Source organism: Dreissena polymorpha, chromosome 6, assembly GCF_020536995.1.
Source record: "Dreissena polymorpha isolate Duluth1 chromosome 6, UMN_Dpol_1.0, whole genome shotgun sequence".
NCBI lineage: Eukaryota > Metazoa > Mollusca > Bivalvia > Myida > Dreissenidae > Dreissena > Dreissena polymorpha.
The window spans coordinates 77,873,216-77,895,397 of NC_068360.1; the positions used below are offsets into that span (position 1 = coordinate 77,873,216).

The following is a 22,182-nucleotide window of genomic DNA, read 5'->3' on the forward strand; positions in this document are numbered from 1 at the left end:
CTGAGATCTAGAAAAAATTGATATGATGAACTCTGGTAAGAAAGGACAGATTTCTCTGATGGAAGTGTGATTTTTGTATCCATGTACTTCTTTAATCCACCTTTGGTTGGGGAATTAATGAAGATAAGAAACAGTTTTAAGAGGCAGCAAAACTGTCGGAAAATGTGAGGGTTGCCAATGTATAATAGTCAGTGCAGGAAATTAAAACACTTAAAAAACAAGTTGATGCAATAAGATTGAAATAACCATTATTTTTTTGTAATAAAGCGTAAACACACAAATGGTTGTAATAAAGTGTTCTAAAATTCAATCTGCTGCAATGTTTTGTGAGTTGCAAACATGTTAAGAACTCAAGCCAAGTCTAGTCAAGTCAAACCAACCACTATTATGTCTAAGGAAACACATACAACCTGCCCACTGAAAACAACATGCAATACACAGGTAGAAATCTAAGATTCACTAACAAATGCACTGGATTTCATTTCCTTAAAGTGAAAATAAAAGTATGTTTTCAAGATGTAATAAAAGCATATTCTCCAAGAAAATTGTCATGCTGTTAGATGGAAACATAACTTTCAAGGTACAGCTATTTCAGATTATCTTAATAATGCATATAGGAAATAGGATATCATTTGGAAGCGTATTTGTGGAAATCAGGAACAGTTCTTTGGTAAGGATGTGCGTCATTTCGGAAAACTGAATCATAGATTCAATTGAATAATGAAAATCCAATATTCTGCAAGTCACATATCATGTCAGTACTTGGCCCCAGTTATTTCATACTTACAATTGAGAAAATTGGTTTAGACTGTACTTTGATCATTCAAGCTTCCACTATTCTTCAGGTTTAAGTTAGCAAAATCTTTGTATGATTATTATTAAAACCAAAAAGTAAAGAAACAAAAAGCAAACTTGCAAAAGGTTTTTACATTCTTTCTAAGAAGGGTCATGTTGATAAGCACCAAATACATATCAGATTTGCACTGGGAAACCAGAACTTAACGCATGTGTTTAACCCTTTGCATGCTGGGAAATTTGTCGTCTGCTAAAATGTCGTCTCCTGAATTTCTAAAATAAGCATTTTCTTCGATTTTTTTTCAAAGAATACTATCAGAATAGCAAACAGTTTGGATCCTAATGAGACGCCACGTTCTGTGGCGTCTCATCTGGATCCAAACTGTTTGCAAAGGCCTTCAAACTTCGGTTCCCGCACTTAAAGGGTTAAAGTGTTGTCCCGGATTAGCCTCCGTAGTATGCACAGGCTAATGAGGGCCAACACTTTCCGCTTCAACTGGATTTACGCTTAGAAGATTGTTTGTTTAAATAAAATATTCCATGAAGTTGGCAAGTGTCATCCCTATTAAGCCTGTGTGGATGACATTATACGCACATGCATTAAGCCCCGTATTGCCAGAGTGCGGCTCAAGTATACAAAACACTAACTTGGTCTCATTCCTGTGCGCCAGCCCGTCCCTGTTGTGAGATATATCAGGAGATGGGACAGGAGCCTGCCCAATGTCGGGCTGATGTGCGTCCATGGCATTCCTTGATGAAACTTCTGGAGAGTAATAGGCTTCAGGCGGTTTTGATTCTTTTACCTGGTGGAGAATTAATCAAACCAAGCTTATGACAAAAAGATCTGTTTACAGTAGTGAAGAATAAGAATACCCCCCCCCACCCTCGCACCCAATAATAATGTTTCATACATTGTACTAAATGTAAAACAAAACGTTCAAATAATTATATGCATTTTTACATATTTGGCCAAATTTTGCAATCAAGCACACCCATATGCAAATGGTTGATAGAGGAACCTCCAACAAAATGTAAATGTTCATGAAGATTGGCAAACAAGTTTAGGAAATATGACTGGAATCCAAACCTTTTAACACAAATTGTTAAAAACATTGCAATGTCTGTCCACCCACCCACTTTTTTCGCTGTCCTATTAGCAAGCTTGCTACATCCAAAATGTCATTAAAATTGTTCAATCAAAACCTAAAGTTATTGACTGTATAACACCAGTTAGAAGCCACTTGACCGCCATAACTTATTATAACCAGAATTTTCAACTTCATTGAAAACCTGGTTAAAAATTCTGCAATCCAAAGCTAGGTCAGCAAGTAATCTATCTAAGCACACATTTTTAGCACATAATCATAATTCAAACTCAAATAATTGAGTAGATACAAATTTTTTTACATACAGTTACAGTGACCTTGGCCTTTACCAGACAGGCCCCAAATACAATCCTAGACTTAGAAAGCTTTGTAAACACACAAAAAAAACAATTCTTCCCTCCAAACTTTAGTTATAAAGGCTAGGATGAAACTGTTCTCTATTTTTAGTACAAATGACCTTGACCCAATAAGACCTTAATACAAGCAAATTCAGTGACTTGATATCCCCCGCCAATATGCTTCTGGACACAAAAGTGTTATATTTAACACTCAAAAAAGCATTTTTTCAAGATACAAAGGGCCATAACTCCGTTATTATCCAATGGCGTACAATGCCATTTGGCGTGCATCATTCTCTTATCCATTATATATGTACTCATACCAAGTTTCAATGAAATCCCCCAAAGCTTTTCCAAGATATGCCTCCGGACACAAAAAAAGCATTTTTTCAAGATAAAAGGGCCATAACTCCGTTATAAACAGATGGTTTACAATGCCATTTGGCAGGCATCATCCTCTTATCCATATATATACTCATACCAAATTTCAATGAAATCCGCAAAAGCACTTCCAAGATATGGCTCCGGACACAAAAGTGTTGTGGACGGATGGACAACGCCAAAACAATATCCCTCCGCCTCTGGCGGGGGATAATTAGCTGAAGCTAGGTCTGCATGTTATCTTGCTTTATCCAAAGTTTCATCAAGTTAATGCAAACTTGTTATTAACTGGAAACCTCCCATTGGCCATTTTTATATCTTTAGCAACAGTAATGTTAACTATCAGGGGGTTTTTTGGCCCGATTTTATAGCCGAAATTCAGCTATGTTCCCAATCCCAAAAAGTATACTTTTTTTTCCAAAATGTGGCAAAAAATTCCCAATTTCCCAAAAAAAAAAAAAATATTTTTTTTTTAGAAAGAAGTGTCTTATGCGTATTTTATCTCAATTTTAATTCAATTACATCTAACAAAGTATTTTATGATTTTGTTCTTTGAATTTTAATGATTATAAAGTGTTATATCAAATTTAGTATTTCCCTAATTAGTGGACTTTTCGTGTGGAAAAAAAGGCTAATGAATTTATTTTCCCAATTTCATGAAAATGCCGATAAAATTCCCAATTCCAAAGCCATGGGCTATCTTCCCAAAAAGTGGAAAAAAAACTCTGACTATAACAACGCTGGCCAAAAAATCAATTCAAAGCAATGTCTGCATGATTGTTAACCAGACAAAAAATTTCAGTGCATTAACACCCTTCAAACCTTTCTATTATCAATGACCTTGACCAGACTGGACCCATGTACCATGAGAAGCCTAAGCTAGGTCTCAATGAGAGCTTGCTATATTTTAAGTTTCACGATTTTTCTGGTCAATGAAAAATGAAATTATCAACCGTGAACCACCTATTGGGCCGCTAACAACCCTGCCGCCATACCCTGAACTAATAACCAGGCTTTTTTGCCTTTGTTTGAAACCTGGTTAACCATTTCCAAGTCAGACATGAATTTGTAGGCGTCTGCAGTCTCTTCGAAAATAAAACTAAATTAAAGACCTTTCTTTCAAGATTCAAGTTTTAAATGCTTCATTTCCAACCCTTAAATACTGCTGTGCAGCAAACAGCATAAAACCTGAACATAACTATACTCCAGGCTGTTCTGAATTTACGCTAGTTCACGCAGCCATTTTCACTTTGCTTTTGAGTGGGTTTATACGGTAGCAAACAGGTTTTTATGTTCCAAATGTACCTCTCTCTGCCTACTGAGCAGTGCCTGCTGCTCCTCCTGTACTCTCTGGGCGGCCAGTCTCCTCCTCTCCCTTTCCTCCTGTTCTTCGTGTTGGATACGTAACTGTTCAGCGATCTTCTTCTTACTCTCGTATTCTAACTTCTGTCTCTGCAGCTCCTGCAATGAAATATTATGATTAATGCATATTTGTAAAGTGTTGTCCCCAATTAGCCTGTGCATTCCATGTTGTGGCGACACATTCTGCCTTAACTTGTTTTCACAAAGAAGAGCCTTGTTCAGCACAGGCAAATCAGGGACAACACTTTCTGCTTTAATGGAATTTGTTGATAAAATGAAATTTCTACCACGCATAAATTCAGTCTATACTGAAATTGTGGTTCCTAAATAGCCTGTGCAGACAGCACAGGCTCATCTTGAATAACACTGTACGCATATATGCATTTAACCCAGTTTTTCAAGAACCACGCCTTATTTATTTCCATTAATTAACGATCTATATAAAAAATATGAATCAACATGTCTGTTGTTAAGATTTTAATTGGAAATTATTAAAAAATGAGTTTGACCTTGACATTTGAACTCCGGACTAACATGCATCATGTCCTCTTTAAAGGGTGAACCAATAGTATTCTGGGAAAGCTTAGTCAAGCCAATAGTTTGAGATTGACCTTTAAGTATGTCCTTGACCTTTGAGTGATGGAAACAAGCCTTGCACATGTCATCACCAAATCATGGTAAATATAATTGGCAAGTTATATCTTAAAATTATCAGATGAATGATAAAATTCTACCACAAATAAGTTTTTAAACACAATGCCATAACCCATAACTGCTTAAGCACGGTCATCAAAATATCAAATTGTTGCTTAGTTTTCTATGACCGACAGCTGTACGAAAATAGTGTTTTTCCCTTAATTAGACAATATTTCTTTCTGCTTTATAAAGGTTCCAATGCTTCATGCTACACTACAGAAAATTGAACACTGAAGTCATTGCATCAGTAGTGTCAACAAGAAATACAACATGTATATGGAAGAAAAGTGCAGTCTAAACATTTACAAATATACACCAATATCATGCAAACTAATATATTTAAGGCAACTGAGGATGACAGAGGTAAATTCCCAACAAAAAAATAAAGTATACAAGTTCACACACACATGCCTTCATATTAAATATTCACTTGTCATGACCCAAAAGTAGGGCTGATCTGTAAATGCGTAGATATAGGCTTGTTTTGTCCAACCATCAACATTCGGCTTTATATTGATAAGGGGAAAAAGGGTATTTGTTGGTAGATAAAAACTAATATTTCAATATAAAACATTGGCATTAACTTTTCAATGAACATAAAAATCATAAGATTTGAAAACACTATATTTTAACTATTTGTACATATATACACAAATAAAAAAATTCAAATAATTAAGAAAACAATTAGACCATTACATATTCAACGATATAGGCACAAATCTTGTGTAAGGGAAACCTTGACAGTAAGTACCAAGCGTTGTTAACTTATCTGCCAAACTTGTGCCAAAAAGTTCTTAGACAAAAGTACTATTGTGAACACTTAACAGTAAGTACCAACCCTTGTGAACTCATCTTCCAAAGTCGAGCCGAAAGCGTTCTTAGACGGCCCCACCCCTGGGGAGGCAGCAGTTAGCCCAGGGGCAGTGTTGCCCGCACCATCAGGGATCGTGGGCGTAAAGCCTGCGGGTCTTGTGACTGGGAACAGCGTGGGTGGGGTAGTTGAGTGGGAGAAAAGAGTTCTCGGGGGCACATAGGGCGGGGTATCCGTTGAAGGTTCGGTAGTGAACACAGACAATGAAGGGAATTGAGTGGCATTGGGTGACAGAGGGTCGGGCGTCGCAACTGGGCTTCCCCCTATAGTGGATGATGATGATGTCGATGAAGATGTCACGTGACTACCGCTGAAGCTGCTGTTGTTGTTATAAGTGTTAACAAGGTTGCTGTTGTAAGGCGGCTGGGAATATGTTCGTGTTGATTGATTAACACTGCTACTGAAAGATGGCTGGGAATACGTCTGTGCTGGTTTATGAATATTGTATGAGTTTGGTGTAGCTTGGGAATACTGGCTGTGGGTAGTTTGTGGTGCGGCAGGTATAGAGGTCAAGGCCAAATTTTCAGTGGACAAGTGGCTGGTAAGGCGTTGAGGGGGGTCCGGGGGCGTCCGGGTAAACCGGGGGTCCCGGTTACACACGGCAGCTGCTGCACGGATTGCCAGGTTGTTGCTTTCTATCAGATGTGGTGGCTCTGTTGTGATCTGCAACACGGGCAAACAAAAACACATGCAAAATAATGCACACCATGCAAGGGTTGATGAACAAAAAGGCACATTTAATTTTTGTCTATATACAGGGGTTTCATTCAGAGCTGGGAGAAAGATCATATGAGCAATGTTCTGTTAAAGTCCAGCTTAATGCAAAAGTGTGTAAAGTGTTGTCAAATATAAGTCTGTGCCGTGTGCTTTCCCCCTATACTGAATTTTTGTTTACAGTGATTTTTTTTGCTTTAATTTGTTACAACCTGTGCCATTTGAATTGGGAAAATTAGCACGATAAACCGTGAAATTGGGAAAAATAGCGCGATAAACCATGAAATTGGGAAAAATTAAGCATTATAAATAGAATTATAAGTAACAGAAGTGATATTGTTTTTAAGTGCATGTTCAGGGAGTTTTCTAGAAAAGGAGTCTGGTCAAATTGGGATTTTATTTAATCAATAAAAGTGGCAAGTTTGGGAATGATTTATGGACAAAAATGACTAAATTCAAGTTATATATTTTGTAAGATGTTTAAAAAATAATGTTGAGACCTAGAATTAAGAAATCATAATTAAGTTATATGAAACTTCTTTCAAAAAAAAAAAAAATAAAAAAAAAAATTGGAAGTTGGGCTTTTTTTGGGAAATTTTGGTCAGATTTTTGGGAAAAACAGTGTATTTTTGCGATTGGGAAGCAGCCGAAAATCGGCTGTAAATTTGAGCAAAAAAAATCACTGGTTTAGAAGACACTTTTTACGCGAAAGTATTATGCTCAGTTTTGCAATAATGGGGCTCACCCAGCTATTTATTCAAAATCTTGAACAACAATTGGCTACCTGCATGTTACAAAAAATACATATACATATATGCATACGCATGTACTTGCACATGCAAGGTGGGTTGTATCCTGTTTTTACTACAAAAATATTAAAAGCACGAAAACTTAATTCCATTTTACCAAAATTAACCGTGTTAAGCATAAAAAAGGACTTACGTGAATACAATTAATAAATGACACGACGGCAATGGTAGCTTTCTAGTACTCAATTAAAGGTACATGTACACACAGTCTTCACGCTAAATATTTTAGACCAATAGCCCTTCGGGCTAATCAGATAGAATTTTTAATAGCCCGAAGACAGTTTTAATAGCCCGAAAAGGTTAACATACATTTTATGACTTTATTGGCTCGGGGCAACAAAAATATTCATTTCCAATCAGAAATAACTTATAATGAGTAAAAACATTTGCCTGTCCCATTTTCAACAGACTGTATTATTTATTTTTGATAACCACAGCAAAGGCATGCTCTCCGGACATCTCCATATCTCAGTGTTTCAGATTGGCCCCAATTTCCTCAGTGAAGGTTTCCTCAAATGGCTAAATGGTCAGTTCTTTTCAGGACATTTGTTCTAAATCATGAAACAATTTTCATACAGTTTTGTTAGCGCCCTGAGCCCTAACCTATTGTACTTTTATATTCTTTCTAGTTGCAATTTCTGGTGAAACCAAACAATGCGAAATATTATAAATCATACCATCCGTATCACCGCATGTGTATTCATCATTCTATAGACATTTTCATAAAGAATGTCGAAAAAAAATTAAATCGACAAAAACAAAACTGTATCCGAAAATAACAGTCCGATAATATGAAAGTGTTTTGCACATGAAATCAAATGTGCATATCGTATGATTCAAGAAAAATGAAAACCAGTTACCTAGCAAATACGTAATAAATATATAATTTTGTTAACATATTGCTTAAATATATGCTATTGCAGTGCTTTATTTTGCTAATTGATCACTCAAACTTTTTCATTTGCAACGTTTGCTGACTTGTACGATTTTCGGAAAGTGGCGAAGATTTTTCGTCAGTTGTTTTTCTATCCGCTAACCAATCAAAAATCAATAATAAAATAGTCAATCTCCGGAGTCTCCGTAAGAGTGGAACTCAGACGTGTTGATTGGCTAACGACTTGTACCGACTACTTCCATTGATTATGTCTTTAACCCAAAGTGGCTGACCGGTGTTTGTGTATTTTTTTCACTTTGTTTATTATTTTACCCTAAAATATTAAATCGACCGGTCGGGCTATTTAATATGCATTTATGATCGACCGACCGTCCCAAGAATCGACTCGGGCTACGGGCTTATAGGCTAATTCGAAGACTGTGTACACATGTTGACTACTTGAACTGATGACAGTTTTTTTACCACACTAGACCCAGATTCAAGCATGGCCTTAATATTACATGTATCAGGATACAGATTCTGATCATGTTTTATGTAGATTGACTCATCAATGTGCCTTCTAGATTGGTTCTATGTTTTTTCACAGATTTGACCTAATTTTTTGACACAAATGACCCTGGTTCAAACTTGGCCCAGATATTGTTAAGATAACCATCTAGTTTTATCAAGAATCTGATCAATAAAATTTTACCTTTACTATGGAAATTCGAATAATTTTAAAACATGATAATTATTGATATGTTTGATATGTGCAGTTCAGCTCATTAATTGTAAGCATTATTTACTAAGTAATAGATGTATGGACAAATTAAAAAAAAACTAACACAAACAACTATGCACAGTGTGAAGCTTTTAAATATTTAAAAGATTTAAGTCATAAATTTGGCTTCCAGAGTGGTTGTAAGGTTTTTTCTAGATTTATTATTGCAATATTTTCCACATAAACGCTCTGCTAAATTTTCACCAAGATCCGATGAAAACGGTGGCTTAAAAATAAGTAGAGTACAAAAATTATTATATACACTGCATGACACCCAACCAAGACTGATGAACAAAAGACAAAGATGGTGATTTAAAAAGTGTTTGTCAGCGCTGCCCCCACAGGCTAATCAGGGAGGACACCCTTTTTGCTTTTAAGAAATTTATCTTTAAAATAAAATTTCTTTGAAACAAAAATCTAGTCTAGGTGGAAAGGGTCGTCCCCCTGCACAGACTTATCTGGGACAACATTTTACGCATATACATTAACCCTTTCAGTGCGGGAACGGAATTTTGAAGGCCTTTGCAAACAGTTTGGATCCAGATGAGACGCCACAGAACATGGCGTCTCATCAGGATCCAAACTGTTTGCTATTCTGATAATATTCTTTGAAAAAAATCGAAGAAAATGCTAATTGTAGAAATTCAGCAGATAACATTTTAGCAGACAACAAATTTCCCAGCATGCATATACATTAAAACCAGTTTTGCCAGAACAAAGCTTAGTTATAGAACAATTATACTGATTCGTGTTCATTATTATAAGAGTTTGCAGATGGCATGAGCAAACAATGTAAGACCTAAACTGGGTTTTTTGCCTTTTTCATTAAAACCATTATATATTTACAACAGAAACAACAGTGAAGTACCACAAAAGCTATCAAATATTGCACATGATTGTAAAAGACATGCTTCTAGTCTACAAATTATAACATAATCTAGTTTCTGAAGACTAACACATTTGACACAATACACATATTTTGACTACCACTGTCAGATGTTGGTTGACAACTCTGATGTTTCGAGTACAATAGAAATAGGTTGATGATTATATGTTCCTCAGTCATAATATTTGATTACATTCAAAGGAGTTGGAAATAATGTGTATACATTTACATGTATTATCACAGTATAGCACTTGAGGTTCGCATTTAAAATAGAAATTAATAAGAATTAAGAATTAAATAAAACATGTTACAACAATTATGTTGACTGAAAATCCTTAGAAAACATGGTCTCAACTTGTGATCAGAGCTACAGATAAGTTTTATCGGGTAATTGGGTAATATTCTTCAAAATATGAATCAATTGGGTAATGGAAAACGTGATTGGGTACCAACAATCAGTGTCCGACAAATTTCTTATTTTTTAGGTAGCCCACTGGGCTACCAATAAAAATATTTGGTAGCCCATAAAATTTTCATACAAAATGATAAGAGGCAGGTTTTCATCTTTATTTTATTTCTTCATTTACATATACATAATATGTATACATACATATACATAAAACAGCAAGTAGTCTGATGTACACAGTCAATATCGTAAATTAATGTTACAGTACAGGCACCATGTACTTAAATGTAAATGTACCAAAGAAAATCATATACTACATGTAGATATTACAGTCACTATGGGACACTCTAAAAGCAGGCATTGAAAAGTCAATTAATAAACACGTACCATCTAAAATGAGCAAGAAGCTCAAGTCTCTACCATGGCTTAACAAAAACCTGAAAAGAATGATCAGACGTAAATCAAGACTCTACAAACACGCTAAAAAAAGTAAACAATGGAACACCTTCAAATCCTTCCAAAAAGAATGTAAAAAGGCATTTAAGAAAGCCGAAATCAATCACATCAACAACACAATACAAAAAGGCCTCGATGAAAAGAACACCAAACCCTTCTGGAGTTACGTAAAATCACGCAGACAAGATGGCTCCGGCGTTGCTCCCCTGAAAAAGATGGGTGGACTTGTGAGCGACAGTAAGGAGAAAGCCCAGCTGCTTATCGACCAGTTTAAATCTGCTTTCACCAAGGATACAGGAGACACACATCTTCCAGACACCACAAAGAGATGTCGTACACAAATACCCCCACTCAGTATCACCACAATAGGCGTTGAGAAGCTCCTCCGTAACATCAACCCTGCCAAAGCTCAAGGGCCAGACACGATACCGAACTTAGTATTGAAGACCTGCGCCAGCCAGTTAGCACCTGCTTTATCAACAATATTCCAAATATCTATAGACTCCGGTAAACTCCCTCGAGATTGGAAAGATGCTTTTGTCTCACCCGTTTTCAAGAAAGGCGACGTCCACCTAGCTGAAAATTATAGACCCGTCTCCCTAACCTGTGTAACATGCAAGCTTCTAGAACATATCATATGCAAACATATCCTAAACCATCTGGAAAATAACAACATCTTAACTAAACTTAACCATGGCTTCCGAACCGGATTTTCCTGTGAAACACAACTACTGACCACTGTCCATGACCTTCTCTCCAACTATGACTCTGGCACGCAGATAGATATGGCTATCCTGGATTTCAGCAAGGCCTTCGATACGGTTCCACATAAAAAGCTCCTGCATAAACTGAAGCAGTATGGCGTCACTGGTAGCATAAATCACTGGCTCGAGGACTTCCTTACAGACAGGAGCATGAATGTTGTTGTGGAGGGAGAGAAATCAAACCCGGTAACTGTCGACTCCGGTGTTCCACAGGGCACAGTCCTTGGCCCTCTGCTTTTCCTCTGCCACATTAATGACCTACCCGATTCAGTTAAGTCATCGGTCCGCCTATTTGCAGACGACTGCTTACTTTATCGACCCATCAGAAGTCGCCATGACCATGAAATTTTACAACAAGACCTGAACAAACTAGAAACCTGGGCTAACACATGGGGCATGCGATTCAACGCCAAAAAATGCTACATCCTAACCATAAACCAGAAAACCTCAAAATTTTACCAACTCGAAAACCACATCCTTCAACAAGTCCCAGAAAACCCATACCTCGGAGTGACAATATCAGAAGACCTAACTTGGAGCTCACACATAAATAAGATCACCAAAAAAGCAAACTCTACACTTGGCTTCCTAAGACGCAACCTGAAACACTGCCCCGAATCCTGCCGTAAAACAGCATACTTCGCCTTAATTAGAACAACTCTAGAATATAGCTCCATTGTCTGGGATCCACTCCTTCAAAAAGACATCGATAAAATTGAAAAGATCCAAAAACAATCGGCGAGGTTCATAACCGGCGACTACTATACCAAAACACCAGGCTACGTGACAAACATGCTGAAGAGTATGAAGATCCCACCTCTCCAGGAAAGAAGGAAGGCCAATAGACTTATCTTCTTCTTCAAGGTGGTTGAGGGGCTGGTGCCAGCAATGCCTAGCCAAGACTTCCTTACCCCAGTCCGGCAATCAAAGCGTAGAATTACCCCTAAACATTTCAAAGACTTCAAAGTAAACAATATCGTTGAACAATATTCAGTTAAAAACTCTAAGTGTTTCACACCAATCCAGTGCAAAACCCAACTATATAAAAACTCATTTTTCCCTAAGACATTAATAGAGTGGAACAATCTTGAAGAAAGTGTTGTTCGCGCGGACACAGTTGACATATTCAGGTCAACTGTCCTACAGTGGGACTAAACCACCCTCTCTTCCGTTGCGCCTACACCGAAAGGTCCTGCGACGTACATATCCAGATCCAGATCCAGATGTAAGTGCACATGTATGTGTACTTAAATTCGGACAGCACGTTAAGTCGTAAACGTAAATAAAGCGTTTAGATGATCAATACGATCGACTCGTATGGTGTTAATCAATGCAATTGCCCTTTTTAACAACAAATACCGAGTTTCAAGAAATCAAGAGTATTAAATCATTTATTTACTTGTGTCCGACTTTAAGTACTGTCCGAATTTACGTATTGCATCCGTATGTTACGACACTTGTGTGCAGTCATTATACAATACAATAATTGTTTCAATAATGAAGGAACTGATACAGCGTAACGGTAACGATACAGCGTGTTTACATGATATTTTATTAAGAGAAAATGTCAATGCCAAATAATTCGCGAGAAACCCCGGTACTTTAGTTGAAATTCACAACGAAACTTTTAATGGAAATTAAATGATCTCAATGTTGTACCCGCTACGAAATTTTTATTTACAAATAAATACACCAACGCCAATTTTCGCGCGCTTTTTATCAGGACAAAGAAATTCATTTCTTAAATGTAGAATTTTGTAACCTAAAATAGCTGTACACAACGCGTGCAAACCGTGGCAGGTTATTTACGCATGTTGCAATACAACGGTCCTGATTGGGAGCTTATTTCATCATATCTTTAAATAGAACCATATGCCGAAATTCATTTGACACTTTAGACAATTTCAAACGTTTGTGTTTATGACTCTTGTCGTCTATATTACCCACCCATAATTTGGTTTTAAAAATATAAATCGGGCATATATGGGATTATTGATTAACAGTATATTAATCCAATTATTAATTGACAATGCAAACTAATTAGCAGGTGTTAACCGCGTTCACAAAGTTGTCATTTATATTCGTTTTCGGTTTCGTTACCGTTTTGAAGAATCCGCTATTGTTTTGATTTATTTAATGTTTGGCGTCCTTGGATATTTAACGACATCAAAAACGTTGTCGCTATTACTCATTGTTGCGGTTAACAAAGAATTCCAAACTGCGAAATGATGTTGCATCATGTGCGCCAACTATCCAACCGGCTCTCATTATATTATTAGCAGACGACAAATGTTGATTCTGATTGGATGATTAAAATACACTGTTACTGTTTAAGACATTACCGCAAGTGATCGGTGACTGATTAGATAATTGATTGCACTTTGTTATCGGATTATACGCAATACACAGTGCACAAACACATGGTCAGCGTGTTTATTCTACGTATGTCTGTCGATAAACCGGGCTACCGCTCTTATAGATTTATAGTAGCCCGGCGGGCGTCAGCTGGAAAATTTCAGTAGCCCGATGAAAAATTTCGGTAGCCCCCGGGCTCCGGGCAATGGATTTGTCGGACACTGAACAATTATGATACCCGCTGATATAAAAAATAATTGGGTATTTGTAACAAAACAAACAAATGTATTGGGCAATTGCAATAAAGCATTAACTTAAACTTTAAAACACCTATCTATGAATTTAATTGAATAATAGTTGTTTCCTTCTTTCGATACACACACTTTTTACTCATTAAAACGAACGCTTTCTCATTACTTCTGACTTAACACATTTTAATTTTAAAATACATTGCAGGTGTTGTTTCAACAGTAACTAATTGAACATAACAAAAATTAAACATATTTAAGTTAACAATTGCGAGTTCTCATAAAACGTTGTCTTTGTTTTCTTAGATCTTGGCCTGTATTCTGCAAAAAGTATTCTTTTCCTTCGCCATATCAACAGCAAGTGCGTAGCAATCCGTTTTTCAATATTTCTTTGGAGTCAAAGTTTTTCTTCCTCTAGAATTTGACGCCATGTTGTTTCAATTACATGTGTTGTCATCTAAATTATTGGTAAAGTGCTAACACTATAAAACCAGCGCTTATTGATTAAGATTTAAGTCAAAACGCCAACACCAAACTGGAATTTACATTTTTAATACGCTAAGAATGCAACCCAAATTGGGTTTCAGCGATTTATTTTGCGTACCGGTACGCACATGTTTTGAAAAATATGCGTATCCTATTTTTCATTGCGTATTTACACAAAAATGCAGCTTATCTGTAGCTCTGCTTGTGATATATGATAAATAGCGATAAACAAGACATGTGTGCTATCCATGAGCAGAGGACAACATACAAATGTATGGTGAGTATAAAATAAACATGGACTATATCTCAATACCCATGAATTTATGGATTGCAGAATCGTTTTCTCAAAATTTAAGTCTTTATCAAAGTATTCAAAGTTTACAATTAACCAATGTTTATGGTAAGACAACTGGAACTCTATATTTACAATTTCTAATCTGCAATAGAAAAATGGTATTTCTACAAATATCCCCATTTCTGGAGCGTAAAGTATGGCTCCAGATAAGCCTGTGAAGTCTGTGAAAATTCCCATCTTAACTGTTACTTTTTCTCTAAAAATTGACTTTCTTTATATGGTAAAGACATTAAAAGATAAGTGTTATTCCTGATTAGCCCATGCCGACAGGACAGGCTTATCTGCGAAGACATTTTATTTACATGCACTGAGTTCAATTTTAACATAACGGGGCTCATGTACATGAGAAATGCAATGACTCACTTCTTGGGGGGACCATCCACACTTGTCCACACTGTCTGTCGTACTGTAGCCTGAGTCACTGCTGAGCACGGTGTGACGTTTCCACTTGTCAGGAGTGTCGGACAGTGTGCGGAACTCTTCTGAAGAACTGGAAAACAAGTGGTCAATATATCAATGGAATTGTTTATTGCATTCGAAAATTTAAAAATGAATGTTAAATTGTGATAAAAGGCAAATTGTTAAATTCATAACATCAAATAAATTGTGTTTATGTTTGTGAGCACTTTCTTTAATGTGCATAACTGCCTCTTTAGGATGAACAATAACATCAGAACATATGAAAATCCCTTGATCAGACCTGTTTACCCTACCTATTTCTTCTCAGTAGTTTGGAGGGCATCTCTCAGTAGTTTTGGGCTGTTGTCAGTAGTTTTAACTTGTTCAATCATTTAGAGCATTAAAACAGCATGACTGGGTCACATATCAATTAAACGGTACATAAAGCATTAGATGAATTTACTTTCTATTAATTTAATCTGTTTATCATGTTATACTGTTATTATTTAGTGGATGTGCACACTGCCCTTCTAAACAACACTATAACAAAAGGTTTCACATTGTGCTCACTGCACTTGTAGCACAACAAATTACACATCTTTAAAAAATAACTAACTTTTACATACATGATACAATGTTACACTCAACTTTAAAATGAACAAAAAACTGAATACAAATAAAAGAACCTGGGGTCTGATTAACCCATTACTAATTCCTCAGTAAATGGGTTAATTAGCACAAATACATGTTCATTAAAATTGACATATATGATCATGATGCCACTGGTCTTAAAATAACATCAAAATGCACTATTCTTTCAATGATCTGTAGTATGCCCCTTTCAGTCTTTTGAGTGTGTCTCTGTTATGCTGAGCATTGGATGCCAAGTAGACCTGTGTTTAGTTTGTTATTCCCAGGGTTGTCAGAGGATTGCCCTATCTCAGTGATAGTAATTATCTTTTATAATTGTTGAAGAACTGTCTCAAATGATGAGTTGATGAGATAAAATTGACAATTCCTTTAACATGTATCAGCTTTCTCTGATTGGAAACAAGTTCAAACCATTACCACTACATACATTATGACACCATTTTTTGAAAGCCATTAAGATACTAAATTAATTGGTACCAACAAGATGTGTTTGTGAAACACAATGTCCCCCTATATGGCGTTTGACCTTGTAGGATGACCTTGACCTTTCACCACTCAAAATGTGCAGCTCCATGAGATACACATGCATTTCAAATATAAAATTGCTGGCTTCAATTTTGCAGAAGTGACATTACGTGAGCAATTTTGACCCATATATTTGACCATGAAGGATGACCTTGACCTTTCACCACTAAAAATAAACAGCTCCATGAGATACACATGCATGCCAAATATCAAGTTGCTATCTTCAATATTGCAAAAGTATTCATAAAATTAGCGATTTGGGCCACATATATTTGACCTCTGACCTTGAAGGATGACCTTGACCTTTCAACACTCAAAATGTGCAGCTCCATGAGATACGCATGCATGCCAAATATCAAGTTGCTATCTTCAATATTGCAAAAGTACTCATAAAATGAGCGATTTTGGCCACATATATTTGACATCTGACCTTGAAGGATGACCTTGACCTTTCACCACTCAAAATGTGCAGCTCCATGAGATACACATGCATGCCAAATATCAAGTTGCTATCTTGAATATTGAAATACTGCAAAAGTGTACATTAAATGAGTGATTTTGACCCATATATTTGACCTTTGACCTTGAAGGATGACCTTGACCTTTCACCACTCAAAATGTGCAGCTCCATGAGATACATATGCATGCCAAATATCAAGTTGCTATCTTCAATATTGCAAAAGTAATTGCAAATGTTAAAGTTGGCGCAAACCAACCAACCAACCAACCAACAGACCAACCAACCAACCAACAGACCAACAGACAGGGCAAAAACAATATGTCCCCCACTAATATAGTGGGGGACATAAAAAAGACTGGGTACGACATGCACATAGATGATAGAGATTGAAGCTGTAGTTTGTTTCATATAGCTAATTACCAATTGTAAAAAAAGCTGTACCTCATAAATAAACTTTATGCATGTTTTTTTTTAATTATAACCTACTTTGAGCGATTTCCAAATCGGGAAACATAACTTTCAGCGTTTTATTCAAGGTCTTCTCCGTTGATAGAGACAAGTTGTTCTTTGAAATTAACTCGCACATAATAACCTCCGCATTGGTGGTTTTCAAGTCCTACTCCAAGCTAGATGCTTGCATCATAGCAGCGTTTTCTTTAGGAGGCGGCCGGCGGCCGATTTGACCGCCTCAAATGTTATTTGGGCCGGTTCAAATTCAAGAGAAAAAATCTTTAAAAAATCGGCAAATGTTCACGCAGATGCAAGATATTTAGTATTCATTTATTAACTGTCTGAAACGGAAGTAAACAACCGTAACCGATATATGTTAACTGCTTTCTCATTGGTCGCTTTGTCCAATCGCGAAGCGAATAACATGAGTGTACGATTTTGATTAAAGGTCACGAACTGACAATGTCAACATGTCTAAAAAAGAAAAAGAAATGACTTTTTCTTTTGTGTTTCGAGTAAGACCGATAGTTCGCTGTTGAAGTTATTTTGTTAAAGTTTTTTTAACGTTTATCATTATCCGGCACCTCCGGATGAATGCACTTTCCTGTTACATTTCGGTTTTATTTTCGAAAATTTTTGTTGATGGTTCCGATCATGCCGAAGTTTGGTTTCTCCGCGGAGTTTTGAGCCTCTGAACGGTAAGTGGATTTATTTATAACCACATTTTACAGAAGAGTGAGTCTTTCATTAGGAAACTCTCGAGCCCCAAACTATCCTGTTATCGTCATGATTAAGGTTGGAGTTTGCCTAGGCACAATGCCTAAAATGCTAAATATATTGAATTGGCACTGCAATGTTTAGCTTTGTCCAAATTTGTATTGGAAAACAATTGACCAAAAGAAGCTTTCTCGGCAACATATTTAAATCCTAAGATTGCCTCAGCTTGGGCAACCTATGCGCGATTTTGTTGTAAAATCTGCATTGCCAAACTGCCAAATTTTTCTTTAAATTGGTATGCTAGGAGAATCTATGCCCAAATTTTATGCATCTTTTCCAGAGGGCCTCTGACAAAATTTTAAGGTCATCCATGATCTTGAACAGTGTCTTCTATATTTAATGGGCCATTTATACTGTTCTTTGAAAAAAATAAAGTTCAAAAGTAAAATTTTATCTAAATTGAAGTTCAAAAGTAAAATTCAATCTGAAAAAACATGCTTCATTTCCATATTGATTATTTGACTATTTAAGTCCTGAAGCCAAGCAGCCTATCAAGTCAGCAGTCAAGCAGTGGCTAGACAAGAAGGAGCGGCGGAAGATTCCCCCGAAGCAGCCAAGGGCCTCAGCATCAGCACCAGTTCTTACACTTGTGGATGCTAGGGTCCAAACCGATGCTACTGAGGGGAATAATAAGCTGTGCATCATTAAGACAGCTGTCGATATAGCCATACGAAAACTTAACCTGGCATCAAAGGAATATGACCCAGAATCAGATAATGGATCATCGGATGATGATTTTTGTAGCAACTAGATTAGAATCACACCAAACTCTGTTTTATTTTGGAAAATTAATCATTAAAAGTCGAATTGGTGTTCCATGTTTTAATGTTTTTTTATACATAAACATGTATATCTGTTTTTATCAAAATCTTGATAATTGCAGAGTTGATGTAAACTGAGGACTTTATTTTTCCTTTACCATTGACATAAATATCCTCTATTTTAACTGAGCAAAATTATGTACATTATGAGCCCCAAATCGCTCAGAGGCCACGATTCGGCACCTTTATTTAAAGAAAATTCAGGGGAAGCGAACCCCCCAAGCAACTAGCACCTTCGATGCTCGCACAAGTTGGCCTCCTCAAATAACTGAAAAGCCTGCTACAAAATATCCTAATGAAAACACTGTCACATGGTTCAAACAGAAATCTCAAACCTAAATTCAAGCACTTTTCAAGGACTTTTTAAGGCCAAATTTTCATTTTCAAGGCCGAGAACCGTACATTAGTTTCCTTTAAAAATGCATTTTGAAGCCAGATTAAAACAGTAATAATATAATTCATTTGCTCAAACACATTAAACTTATTTCACAATAATTCATACATGTTATTTCTAGTTATACAAATACATGTTATACATCCTTAACTCAATGAGTCTCACATATGCATTTACTATTTAAAGTTATTACAAACAAACACATTGTCTCTTTCTATGCTCACATCAAACATACAACAAGTTCATTTCTTTTAAACAGAAGTCAGTTACTATAACATTTTGTCTTTCACAGGGCTGTTGTTGTTTATTTCTGTTTTAGATTCAACAGTTTTAACAATAGTACCTTCCTGTTTCACCAAAAAACACACCGTAGGAACGCTGTTTGCTTCTCAATTTCATGTTTTCTGTGTGGGTTTCCCCTTTATCGTGGCTTTTCAAAGCGCTTTCCCCCATCCCCCCAACACCAATGGTCTTCATATAGACCCAACATAGTGCTTTTCGAATGCCATTTGTTTTCTGTACCCAGGAATATTCATAAGTTTCGCACAAAACATAACGATTAATGTCATTTTGACAGCTTGTTTAAGACCAGAAAATAGCTCCATGAATATTCATGTTTAAAGAATGTTGAGGTATCCTATAAGTTGTAATTATTTAAGCTTTTTTCTGATATCATCGTTGTTTATGACCAGAAAGTAGCGCCAGGAATATTCAGTTAACCACCCTGGTTTGAAACGTCATTTCCCCATCGCTGCATTTTTACTCGCGAAAATTGATCACAAAGGAGAACCTCTGACGTAGTACACATAATCTGTGACGTGTACACTTAACATTTTGTACCCAATAGTGTACGAAACTTATATTTCGTACTCAACTTTTAGCGCGAAGGAATTTATTATAAATTTTCGTTATATTTCCCTTAAGAACGATTTAAGTTTATAATTAAAGCAATGATTAAAGTAATTTTGAACAAAAATAAAAAAATTCAAGGCTTTTTTTACATGAAATAAGCACTTTTCAAGCACTTTTTCAAGGCCAACACTTGTTCAAGGGCTTTTCAAGCCTAAGACTCGTTTTCAAGCACTTTTCAAGCCCTGTGCGAACCCTGTGTCATAGTGGAAATGTCTTTATTTGAAGATTTGATCTTCCACTTAATGTAGCTCTGTGAGTCAATGTGTCGCTGTCATTTTTGCCTCCATGAGCTCACGAAAAATCAACATTACATGTTGAACAGTGAACGTTTTTCCTTTTTAGGATGGCCGAGGCATGGCCAGTATTCTCTATAGTTTTCTTTGTACTTTCAAGAGTTTGTTTTAGCAACTCTTCGGAGTGCCAATATCGGCGTCTGATTTTGAACCACGCCGTTTGGAAGAACTCGCCATGTTTAAAATGCCAACATCCGGGTCACTGATATTATGCATTGTCCCCGGGAGGCTTGAATTTTAACATTTCTTAATACGCAAGCGCCAATATGATTATGATTGATGAATCACCGACAATGACCGAAAATAAGTGAAAGTACGATTAAAAACCGAAATTTGACCATTTTAAGCGACGGATCCGTAGTTTTTCAGTACAAACCAGTCGTGCGTAGTTTAGCCAAAGAATCCGTAGTAACTACGGCGAATCCGTAGAAGTTAACAGGTCTGCTTGATGTATGGTAGAATCCTAACAAAAATAAAGAATACTTAATCAAATTTGTAACATTTGACCTCAGTGAGTGACCTTGTCCTTAGAGACCTCAGTGGAACTTGTGACACACAGCCAGTAACGGGAACAATTTTAGAAAAATATTACAGAATGATGTAATAAAGTTTTGGCCATATAATTAATAATTCATTAAATGTAGGTCCTTTGACCTGCCTGTATGACCTTGGCTTATATGCTATTGATAGCTGATAACAGAAGAAATCCTTTGTAAAAAGGGTACTTTCAAGTAAGAAGGGTAATAACTCAATAAAATCTGCCCAAGCAGTTCCAAGATGTGGCTGTAGACACAAAAGTGTGCTTATTTTCAAGTCAAAAAGGTCAAATGGGAGTATCTACTCACACAGACTGTCCTGGGGGCAGTGACTTCCTGAACCTCTTCATGTCCATCTCACTGAGCATGCCCATGCGTGCCTTCTCCTCACGTATGGCTGTGATCTGCAGGTACTTCATGATGTGCTGCTTACCCTTTGTGCACACCTGGAGAAACAAACAAGAGCTGTCTCCATAGGATGACATTCCTTAGTATGAAATGTGTTCACTTTATCAAATTCTAGTATTTAAATGGGTCCAGTTTATGAAACTTCTTGTATTGAAATGGGTCCACTTTCTCAATGGTATCGTATACAAATGAGTATGCTTTTTCAAAAATCTTGTATCAAAATGGGTCTACTTTATCAGAGTTCCGGTATAAAAATGGGTCACATTTCGAAAGTCTCAGCGGGACACCCCTACCCTAAAATTTGGGAAGTTACCCCCCACCCCCCCCTAAGTTCAAGGTCAAGGGGTCAACATTTGTGTGCGTATGGAAAGGTTATGTCCATATACTTATGCATACCATATATGAAGGTTACATCTGAAGTGACATAAGTTATGAGCATTTTTCGAAACCTAAACGCAAAAGTGACAGAAAGACAGATGGACAGACAGTGGGATCACTATATGCCCTCCTGGGTCCGTTTCCAGGGTAGGACCAGTACTTGCTGTTTTTGTGGGGAGATTTTCAGAACACTCTCACAGTGGAGATTAAACCTATGACCACTCAGTTGCAAAGCGGATACCACATACACTACACTAGGGCTTTGCTGTTTAGGAAGGCTTACTCTGCCCTTTGCCATATAAGCAACTCGCTACAAATAATACTATTTGTCTGAAGAAATTTCCATTATTGGCTACCATTGTTTCTTCCCAAATATGACCCAAATCAAATTGCCAACAGCAAACCGGCACCCCATTATTTCTATCCCTGCAGGCAAAACATAAGACTGAGAACCTCATATTTTCGAGTAGACTGCAATCATAGCCAAAATGTAAG

At 36.7% G+C, this 22,182-nt stretch overlaps 1 protein-coding gene across 1 annotated transcript in view; it reads right to left on the reverse strand.

The window, feature by feature from the left end:
• The window catches only part of LOC127834119 (serine-rich adhesin for platelets-like), a 72,661-nt gene that overhangs the window by 37,234 nt on the left and 13,245 nt on the right, over positions 1 to 22,182 (reverse strand). The window contains exons 6-10 of the mRNA XM_052359738.1: positions 21,211 to 21,347; positions 15,047 to 15,173; positions 5,517 to 6,212; positions 3,926 to 4,081; positions 1,444 to 1,598 (exon numbers count right to left, since the gene is read on the reverse strand). Coding sequence (XP_052215698.1) covers positions 1,444 to 1,598; positions 3,926 to 4,081; positions 5,517 to 6,212; positions 15,047 to 15,173; positions 21,211 to 21,347 — 1,271 coding nt within the window. The remainder of the gene's footprint in view (positions 1 to 1,443; positions 1,599 to 3,925; positions 4,082 to 5,516; positions 6,213 to 15,046; positions 15,174 to 21,210; positions 21,348 to 22,182) is intronic.